Genomic DNA, 10,384 nt, shown 5'->3' with positions numbered 1-10,384 from the left:
ACATGGGGCACATCTATAAGCCCGCCCCTAGAGCCAAGGGGCTCAGAGCTCCCTCCCCTATAGTCAGGGCACACCTATGCCCCAGTCCCTGTAACCAGGGGGTCACAGCCCTCGCCTCTATTGCTGCCGCACACCTCCACCCCACCCGTCCCCGCTGCCCCAGTCCCCGCGGCCGGGAGGTGTCACAGCCCCCTCCGCTATTCCGGAGCACTCCTACACTGCAGTTCCCGCAGCCGGGGGGGTCACTGCCCCCTCCCCTACTGCCGGAGCCCACCCACCCCCAGCCCCCTCCCCTACACCCCCGCCCCTGTACCCGGGGGTGTCACAGCCCCTGCCCTGCCCCCGGCCCACGCCAACCCCCCCGGGCCCGTCCCAGGCCTCGCGTCCCCCCCGTCCCGTCCCCCCCGTCCCGGGCCCTCCCCGGGGGAGGCGCTCGGGGCCCGCGCCCGCCATGTTTCCCGGCAGCGCTCCGTGCCCGCCGCCCGCCTGAGCCTCCCGGGGCCGGCCCGGCCCGGCCCGGGGCCGCCCGCCCTCCTCCGCCGCCGGTGAGTGGGGCCCGGCCAGCGGGGCCCTGCCCGGGGCTCCCGCTCCGCGCAGGCCGCGGAGCCTCGGCCTCGATTAGCGCCGCGGGCCGGGAGCGGGGCGCGGGGCCCGGCCGCGGGGGGCGGGGGCGGCGGGCCGGGGCCGGTCCCGGGAGGGGGCGGGCGGGGGTCTGTCCCCGGCCGGGCGGGGGTCCGGGCCGCCCGGGCACGGCGGGGGCCGCGGCTCGGCCCGTCCGGCCGGCTGGGCCGTGCGGCGCTCGGGGAGGGCTGAGCCCGCGGCCCCCTTCGCTCTGCAGGGACGCTCGATCGACAGCAGCTGCCGAAGGTTTGTCCGTGTGGCAGCGGGCGCCAGCCGGGACCCCCGAGGGATCCGCCGCTGCCGGGGCTGCCCTGGCTGCGAGTGCCCGAGGAGAGGCCGGTTCGGGCCGGGAGGAGCCCGGTGCGGCGATGGGAGCGCTGGTCTGAGCTCTGCGAGGGACCCCCGGGTGCGGAGGCAAAACCCGCATCCCCCAGCCGAGGACGAGGAGGGATAAACCAGAGGTGATCCGGTTCCGTCCCACGGGAGCGCTCCTGGCAGGGTAATCATTTCGTGTTTGTCTTGTTTATTCCCTCGGTGAAACAAGTTTTGTAGGAGCAGGAAGGGAAGCGGCAGAGCTGGCTGAGAGGTGGTGGGTACTTCATGCCTCCCACAAAGACAGCACTGCTGGGAGCTCCTGGTACCAACGCCGTGGCTTTGTGCCCGAGCTGGAGCCACCCTCACCCACCATGCTCCTGCACACATCCTCTCCCCTTGTTCTGTGTCAGAGCTGTGGCTGCAGCCACGTTGTCCACACGCATTGGAATTGTGTGTGGTTTTTGTTTGTGCCTCATGGTTCTCATTTGGAGCACTGCGGTGGGTTTGGCCCTGGAAATGCTACACCGTGTGTGGCTGGAAGGGGTCAGTTCCTGGGGTTGGAGGTAACTGCATGTGATCCAGAGAGAAATTATTAAGATTAAATTTAAAATTAGGTTTCACCGTGTCAGTTGTTTTCCTTGGGAAGGTATTCTGCAATCACATCTTACTGCTGGAAAGAAAACCTTACCATTATTTCCAGCCTAACCATGCTAACGTTCCCCTTACCCACGTATGTCAGAACAGAGCGTCAGTGGGTTCTTTTTGCATCGCTTGCGTCATCTTCCTGAGAATTAAAAAACTAAACCAGGCTTGAAATGAAAACCAAAATGTGACTGACTGGGCCTGCTCTGGGCGTTTGAGGTGTGGGTGTTCACAGGGGGCATCAGCAGCGCTGTGGGGGCACATTTTGTACCGGTGGAGAGCGGATTGTTCGGGTCTGATGTGCTCGTGTGTCACCGGGAGTTTCGGGAGCCTCGTGGTGCAGGAGGGGGAACCGGCAGCCAGTTCCTGTTGGCTTTCCAGTCTGGCTCTGGGCAGCTCCTGCCTGCCAAGCTCTGGGTGGCTTAGGGCCCCAGGACACGGATTTTAGGAGGCCCGAGTGCTCGAGGGCCTGGGGTGGTGTTGTGCACGTGCAGGAACCGGGCTCTCTTGGGATCCTTTGTGCTCCTTCCTGAGCAGTTGCAGCACACAATACCCAGGCGCTCTGGCCCTCACAGCTGTCCCGGGTTTATTTTTGATTCCTGGTTGTAGCTCGGTGCCTGGGAGGAGTGAGGATGGCTCAGGAGACGAACCAGACGCAGGTGCCTCTGCTGTGTACCACGGGCTGCGGGTTCTATGGCAGCCCCCGGACCAACGGCATGTGCTCCGTGTGCTATAAGGAGTTCCTGCAGAGGCAGCAGAGCAGTGACCGGATAAGCCCTCCAGGTAGAGGATTTTTTTTTCTGGAAATCTGTTTTAAACGGGTGTCTGGATACGAACTGTGTTCAGCAACTGTGACAGAGCGTGGCGCTGGTAGCTGGCCACCAGCAGATTTACCCCCTCCTAGAAAAATCATCTTTCCCTTTTCATGGATACCCAAGGCTCTAAATTAAGGACCCACGCCCTCTAGCACTTCTGTTCCCTGTCAGGAGGGGCACTTGTTTTCTTCCCAGTCTCACCAGTTTGTGAAGCCCCATCCCAGCCAGCACTTTCCAGTTAACTGTAAAATTTCACATGTGCTAATGGTGATCCCAGCTTTCAGCTATTTCCTGCTCTCTGATTAGATGCCGACTGCTGGGAACCATGACAAAGCCCCACAATTAAATTTTATTTGGCCTGTTTGTATAATATTCTTATCTTAACAGTGTGATATCTAAAAGCTATGACTTACAAGGTTTGTTTCCTGCACAGGGGAAGGATGCTCCCTGCAACGTGAGCAGGGATTTCTTTTGCTGGGGGCTGATGCAGATGCCCCATGTACAGAGTGCGAAATGCCTCTGAGAGTTCTTCCACAGTTTATTCTTGAGGGTAATCATGGCTTCCCTTGAGTCACCCACACAAAATATGCTCAGGAACATGACTTTTCCTGACAAAGGGTTTTCCTAAGATCCCAGCTTAGATCCTCAGCTGACACAAACTCACATGTGTCTGTTGAAGTCAGTTCCTTTAGCAGAATCTGGTTCTTACGCCTTGGAGAAGTTACAAAGCACCTTTGGGCTCAAGATCCAGACAACCCTGGTGTCCCACAGAGCCCCATGCACAAATTTGGAGAGACTGTAGGAACAGGGATATGGGATTGATCCCAACAGCGGTGTGCCCTCCCAGCTCCAGTAGGGAACAGGGGCGTAAATCCTGCTGGAAGTGCTCATTCTGCTTTCTCCTGGGCTGTCAAGCACTTGAGGAACTTGCTGATACATCCCAGAGACTTGACCAAGCCTGCTCTTGTCTTGTAGCACCCAGTGGTCCCAGCAGCAGCCCCATGGTTTCCGAGGTGATCGCAGGACAGGGCGCGGAGGGAGATTCCACACCTGAGGATGCGAAAGCCAGGTAGGGGTAGAGTCTGGAGGAGGGGGGATCTAAACCCTGCTAAAATCCAGCTCTGGGACACAAGGCTGTCATCCTTTACATGGCCAGTCTGTAAACAGGCTGGGTCAGACTTTTTATTGTGACTCTGGTTTATTTGGAAGATTGAGATGTCCCCGCTGCTGCTGCTGCTGTCTGATTTGTAGAGTAAGATCCCAGAGGGTTGGTAGTGAATTAAGTGGCATCTTGCTTCTCCTGGAGCCAGTGCACCTTGTCTGTCCCTGGCTCTGTTCAACTGTTCAATTTCTGCTCACTCCCAAGCAGTGGGATTTTTGGGGTTTTCCTGTTCAGGGCCAAGGGATGGACTTGGAAGGATCATGAGGATCATCAGCTCAGAATGTCCCGTGATTCTAAGTGAAAGCACCTGCTGATGACCCAGTCTGGAAGCTGTGACAGCAGGATTAGAGACCTTGGGCCTGTTTGATGGGAAGGAGGAGAGAGCTGCACTGAGCTCTACCATCGCATTACAGCCCTGACTCATAACTTTGTTTCCCTGCCCCTGGACTTGTTTGGATGGGCTCTTGCCTTGGCTTTGAGATATAATTCGGTGGAAAAGGAAACTGAGATCATCACAGATTCATTCCATTTATGTCTATAGAGAACTTTGATCCCAGATCTCAAGGGGAATTGACCTGCTGTGCTCCTGACCTACTTTTGAATATAAGGAAATAAACTTTATAGGCAGAAGGTCTCTCCCACATAACTGTCCATCAAATAAAAATACTTGTGTTTTCTCTTTTTGTTTGTCTGCTGCACATGCTCCCAGTGCTCAGACTCCTGTGACCCATCAGATGACGGCCATGAGCATATCCAGAGAGGAAACCAGCAATGAGACAGAGGAATTCAGCAAGACAGATGAAGCCTCATCAGCTTCTTCCTCATCAGGTAGGGTGGTTGGTTTGTCCTTTGCACAGATCTGAGTGACACTGAGCTCAGGAGTCCATTGGAGCAGCAGGGACAGCTGCTAACCCTGGGGTGTGTCCCCTCCCGGCAGTAAAGGCACACCTCAGAGCTGACGAGGAAACTCTTGTTTTGGTGACAGGGAGGAGAGCAAATGTTGTGCTTGAGGGCAGGCCGATAGAGATTGCTCTGTGGGCTGAGGGCTGAGTGGCTGCCAGCCCTCGAGTGGCTGGCAGGAGGATAATCTTCCATGACGCCTCTCCCGGCGAATGGCAGCGAGCCCAGAGCGTCCCACAGCCTGACGCGGCTGCTGGCGGCACTCCCCTGCCAGCTCCCGAGGGGGAGGGAGGGAGACGGAGCCATCGGAGGCTTGGAGAGAGGAGACTCCTTTGTGACAGTGCCTGAGGGGAGTGGAGGCCTGTTGTTGTCACCCCGTGTGATGGGGGCACCTGTCCCCTGGGGGGATGTTACACAGTGGGTGCCCTGACATGACTGAGGAGCAGCAGAGTCATTGCCCAGTGTGGCACATCCTCCAGCTGATGCCATAAGCAGGTGATCTGCATGCAGACACCCTCTTTTGCTCAGCTGACAGCTTGCTTGCATTGAAAGCTAAAAAAACCCAGGAGCTGTTGGTTGCTAAACAGCCAGGCTCTAGTCACCACACATGGCCGGGCATTTTGGGTTTGGTAATTCGTTGCCTTCAAGCCCAGGAGACAATTTACAAGAGGCAGGTGAGAGACTATTAAAAAGAGTCTTGGGAGAGCCTGCCCCTTTCATCTGCCTTTGTTGTTTTTAGGAGGCTGTTTAGGGTCAGCTCCACAAAGCTGTCTCTGTTTTGTCTCCTCAGAGCAGCCTGCACCGCAGGTGCTCCAACAAGCAGTTGGAGCTCCTCCCTCCTGTTGACTCCTCTAACCTGCTAAGGTACTGGAGGAAATCCTGCTAAGCATCAGTGACCTTTAACAATCTGGCTTTGAGAGCTCAGTTTTCCCTTTGGTAGATTAGAGGCAGTGATGGATATCTGTGTAAAGCATTCTAAGACCTACATATGGGGAACAGTTACATAAGAGTCAGCAAAAATAATTAGTAGTACTTACAAGGGGTTAACTTTTTTTCCTCCCTGCGAAGATTAACTGTGGGCTCGGCTCACAGCTGTGTTGCGGTACAGCAGCTGAGCTGTAGTGACTATCCAGTCACTGTCCAGTGGCCACTCCAGCTTTGGATTTAAGGCATTTGAAACACAGAGAAAGCTCTGAGGTGGAGATCTCCGTGGAACAAGACAATCTCACAGTTTGGGGTATGTCAGCTAGGGTAGGGTGCAGACAGAGAGTTATTAGAGCCTCAAGCAGCTCCTGTAATAAAACAAACGTTTGGTTTATCAAGAAGTGCAGTAAAACTCTTGCCTCTGTTTCAGGTACCCTGCTTGAGATACCCCAGAACACAGCTGAGAGCAAGACGGCTTCAGAAAAACCGAAACCGAAGAAGAATCGCTGCTTCACCTGCCGGAAGAAGATTGGGCTGACTGGTAAGTGCCTGGCCCTGGGACAACTTCCCTGTGCCCTAAGCAGTCCAGAGTGAGAGCCCTGTGAGCACAGTGCTGTGGTGCTGCTGGGTTTGGGGGGTCAGAGGCTGGAGGTTCCAGTCCGTTCTGGAGCTGTAGTGCTGCAGGAGAGAAGGGAAGGGAGCTCCAACCTGCAACAGCACTGACTGAGGCAGCAGCCTGGGGAGCATCCCACTCACTGCCAGGGTCCTGGCAGCCCTTGGGAGCAGGATTGGATGCGGCAGCACCTCTTGGTTGTTTCTGCTTCTTGGCAGAAGCTGCTGTAGAGGAAGGCAGAGCTCTCTGTGGATCGGAATCTGTTCCCGGTCAGGTCTGTGGTAAAGCTTTCGTAACAGTGACATGAACTGAGCTAGACCCAAATGCAAAATCCCTCTCCAGGACTCATCCCATTTGTTAATGCTGCCTGATTTCTGCTGTTAGCTTCCTGAGAGCAGGATGGCTCTCAGCATGCAGCCTGTAAAGCTGGAGAGAGAAGTGCTGGGATGGTGTCAGGGCACTGCTATCAATGGGAAAATGGCTCCTGGAAAGTGAAGCAATTAATTTGGCTGCGGTTTGTTAATAAAAACATCATTCCTCTAAATTCTCTCTGGCATTTAGTGCTTCCCTGGAAAAAAGTTGACTCTGTAGCTAAGCAGGTCATGCTGTTCTGGCAGAGCACTTGTTTCTGAAGCCTGCTTGGTGCATCCAGCAGCCAGGGACTGGCTGTTTTCATGGATATAAGAAGCTTTGGCAAAGTCTAGACTGGGAAGTTTGAACCTGAGCTTGCCTGAAAATCCACGGGCACTGTCCTGGAATAGGAGTGGGTTTATAAACCTGGAGCTGGGCTGGGTACTCTGTGCCCAGCCTTCAGGCTGTGGAGAGGATCGTTGTCCTGGATGAGTTTCCTTAAGAGCTTTAAACTATGAGAAGTTTTCATGTTTAGGATTCAACTTGCAGAGAATTCCTGTGAATTCTGGGCATTTAGAAGAAAATGAGTTTTCTCATTTACCAGGAGTAAACTGGCACCTTGGAGCAAAGTGTTTGTGGGCTTTATGGCCTGTGGTCGGAAAAACGTGAAGGGACAGAGCATGATTCCCTGCCAGCAAGATTCCCTGCTGTCCTGCAGCCCATCCCCTGCTCCCTGCCTTGCTTTCCCAGCGTGCTGCGTTAATGGTAGCACTCTGAGCATTGTCCCCGAGTGAAGTGACTGAATTCGGAATTTTGAAGCCTAAGTAGCTCAAACATGATCCTAACGTGGTGACAGCTCTGCTGCTTGCTGCTGGTCAGTCCAGCTGCTGCTGTGTGACCCTGGGGAGCTGGACTGGCTTGGAGGGCTCAGCTCCAGCTCGAGCTCCCTGGGGAGCCTGGTCTGGATTAGCAATCTGGCACTCTGCAGTGCCTGACGTGTCCCTTGTCCCCAGGGAATATGGACAGCAGCTGCTCTGGGAGCATTTCCCACCATGTGACAGCTGGGGCTGCCCAAAGCATGCAGAGTTCCTGAGCCAGAAGAAAGCAAAGAGCCACCCGTGGTCTTTCTTTGCCAAATGAAGGGTCCCTTTGGCCCGTGGGAGACAGCAAACCCCCCCTCCTCTACCCCTTTCTCTGCATCGGTGGCATTTCCTGGTGTGGCAGGAAGGAGCCAGACCCTGCTGCTTTCCTGCCTGGCTGCATGGGGCCTGATGTGGCTTTGTCCCTGCTCTTCCTCCCCTCAGGCTTCGACTGCCGCTGCGGGAACCTGTTCTGTGCCATTCACCGGTACTCCGACATGCACGCCTGCCCCTACGACTACAAGGCAGAAGCTGCCGAGAAGATCCGCAAGGAAAACCCCATCGTTATCGCCGAGAAGATCCAGAAGTTGTGAAGGGGTCTGAGCAGCTCGAACTGCAGCCAGGCTGCCTGGTGCTCCTCCCCTTCCTCCCAGCCTTCCTCCTCCTCCTCCTCCTCCTCCTCCTCCCGGCCCCTGCAGCGGTGTGAGGCTGACTCTGGCAGCGCACACGAACTGGCATCTGGACATGGGGACTCCTCGCACCTCTGGCAGTCAGTTGGTGTTCCTCCTCTCCCTCCCTGCCTGTCCGACAGCCACAGCTCAGCTGATGTGTTCTCAACCAGCTTCCCAAAGGAAAAGGGACCGTCCTGCCCCACTGCTCCAGCACTAAGACTTGCCTCCTGCCGGGCAGTTTGCACGGCGTGAGCGGCCAGGCTCTGCCAGGCAGCCTTGCCCTTCCCGGCGGCTCCGAGTCCTGCAAACCACCCAGGACTTGTGGCCGCAGTCCCTGAGCAGCTGCTGGACTCTGTTCCCTCTGCCTGTAATCCCGGGGAGCTGGGGGATCCTGGCAGCCAGGCTGCCGTCTGCTCCCTGGGAAGTGTTTGCTCTCAGATGCTGAAAAGTTGATTCTGTAGTTCCAACACCCCAGACCCCTCTCCCCACCCTCTGTTGATGCTGTTGGAGAAGCACCAAGGGGGTTGAGCAGTGATGCTGGCAAAGGGAAGTTATTTTGTGGCTTGAAGTGACGTGGGCAGGGCAGGACCTTCCAGGAGGTTCCGCTTGCTGCCTTGTGCCTCTCTCCGCAGGGAGGGAGCCAGGGACACCCCTGCTCCAGCCTCCTGCTTCAGCACCCCTGGATAACCCTGGCTGCTTTCCCAGCAAGGTGTGTGTCCCTCAGCGCTGCCTGTGCCTGCTCTCCTCTCTCCCTTCTTTCCCCTTTCTCCCCTCCCTTCTCTTCTCTCTCCCTGCCTTCTGCCTTACACGAGTCGCTCTCATCAGGGTTGTGCACAAAGCTCAGGTCCCCACACCTCTGCTTCTGGACCTGTCCCTGCATCCAGGTGACAGTGGGGTCCCCTCCTCCCATGTGGGCCATGCTGGGAGAGCTTGAGGAGCCCACCCAGCTGCCCTCCTCTGCCTCCGCCCTCCCTGTGGGATGAGAAGTGGGGCCAGATCCGCAGGAGATGCTCTGCAAGCCAGACAGAGGGACCTGGGGCACAGGGGAAGTCACGAGGGTGCCCAGGTGGGGGCTCAGAAACACCTGTGGAAAGACCCAGGGAGCAGGGAGAGGTGCTTGGAGGGCTCTGGGTTCACTGAGACTCATAGAATTCCCTGAGGTGCTGGAAGGCCTGGGGAAGGCTCCGGGGTGTAAGGGATGGCAGGAGGAGAACTTTGGGGTACAGTGAACATGCTCAGAGGCCTCAAGCACCCCAGAAGGCACCTGGGAGGCTCTGAGAGTGCACATACTCACACGCACAGGAAGGGAGGTGGAGGAAAAGTCAAATGCCATCTCAGTACCACTCCAGAAGGAGCACCCAGAGGGCTCTGTTGGGAGGACCTGGGGCTCAGGGATGCAGCACAAGGCAGGCAGAGGCTCCTGGGGCACAGCCACAGCCGCTTCCATGCCCAGGGGATTCCTGGGAACACCAGGAGCAGGGCTGTGGCCGTGGGGCTCTGGCTCTCGCCAGCAGAGAAACCCGGATGTGTCCCGAGGGACAAGCAGCAGCCTCTGTCCCACTGCTGGCCATCCCACGCTTTGGAAGCTTTTCCCTTGGTGTCAGAGAGCAGAGCTGCAGGGCCCAGCCAGTGATGACAGCAGCTCCTTCCTTCCAAGGTCTGCTTTCCTGCCCTGCTTGTGGCAGTTCTGTCCAGGCGCTGGTGGGGGGATCCTTCCAAGTGTTTGGTTTTTCCAGTCTGCTCCAGCCAAAGCTGTGTGTGCTCTGTGCCAGCTGCCATCCTGTGGTGGTACCAGTAGCATCTGAACCTCCCAAACTGATGCAAACCCCCCCTCCAGTAGAGAGAGGAGTGAGGCTGCCTCTCACCGGCCTTTTCCTCAGGTTTTACCTTCGGGATAACGTTGACGTGATGTGTGGAGCACGCCAAGTGGCTGCACGTGTTACCCCTGACACACCTGGGCCGTCCATGCAGAGCTGCTGCGTGGCCAGGCTGGGTTTGCCACTGAGCTTTTGCCCAAGGATGATCCCTCACTCTCAGGGGAAGCAGGGATTGCAGCCACCAGCCCCGAGGAAGTGCAGCAGCTCCCGTGGATCCTCTGGGAAAGACCAGCCACCTGCTTCTCCAGCACTGCCCTTTTCCCTGTTCCTTCTTCCCTGTCCATGAGTGTAAATACAACACAGTCTAGTTTGCTTGGATGCTGTGGGTGCTCTGTTTCAGGCAGGGGTGTCTGTGGGGGCACCATTTGGCCCTGGGCTCTTTGGGGGGGGGCTGTGGGGCTCTGTGCCTCGGTTTCCCTGTGGATGATCATTCACAGTACCTGCTGCTGGCTGGGGATTAGAGCGCCCCAGAGCTGCATCCCCCAGATCTCAAATCCACCAGGGGTTGGACTGGATGGTCTCCAGAGGTCGCTTCAACCCTACCAAGTCTGGGATTTTGTCTTCTGGCTGAGGAGGAAGCTCTGGCTGGGGTTTATGAGGCTCTGAGGTTCTCCCGGGTTTCCTCTTGTCTGC

At 56.8% G+C, this 10,384-nt stretch overlaps 1 protein-coding gene across 1 annotated transcript; it reads left to right on the top strand.

Annotated features, from left to right (window-relative positions):
- Positions 1-434: 434 nt before the first annotated feature.
- Positions 435-10,069, top strand: LOC136302167 (AN1-type zinc finger protein 5-like). The gene is made up of 7 exons (XM_066205521.1): positions 435-545; positions 839-1,120; positions 2,188-2,361; positions 3,369-3,462; positions 4,265-4,383; positions 5,810-5,920; positions 7,648-10,069. The coding sequence occupies exons 3-7, from the start codon at positions 2,211-2,213 to the stop codon at positions 7,794-7,796; spliced, it is 624 nt and encodes a 207-aa protein (XP_066061618.1). The 5' UTR covers positions 435-545; positions 839-1,120; positions 2,188-2,210; the 3' UTR covers positions 7,797-10,069.
- Positions 10,070-10,384: the final 315 nt, after the last annotated feature.

The sequence above is a fragment of the Chamaea fasciata genome, unplaced genomic scaffold (genome assembly GCF_029207755.1).
Source record: "Chamaea fasciata isolate MVZ Bird 193981 ecotype frontalis unplaced genomic scaffold, bChaFas1.0.hap1 SCAF_28, whole genome shotgun sequence".
Classification (NCBI taxonomy): domain Eukaryota; kingdom Metazoa; phylum Chordata; class Aves; order Passeriformes; family Sylviidae; genus Chamaea; species Chamaea fasciata.
This window is presented reverse-complemented; position numbering and strand designations above follow the sequence as displayed.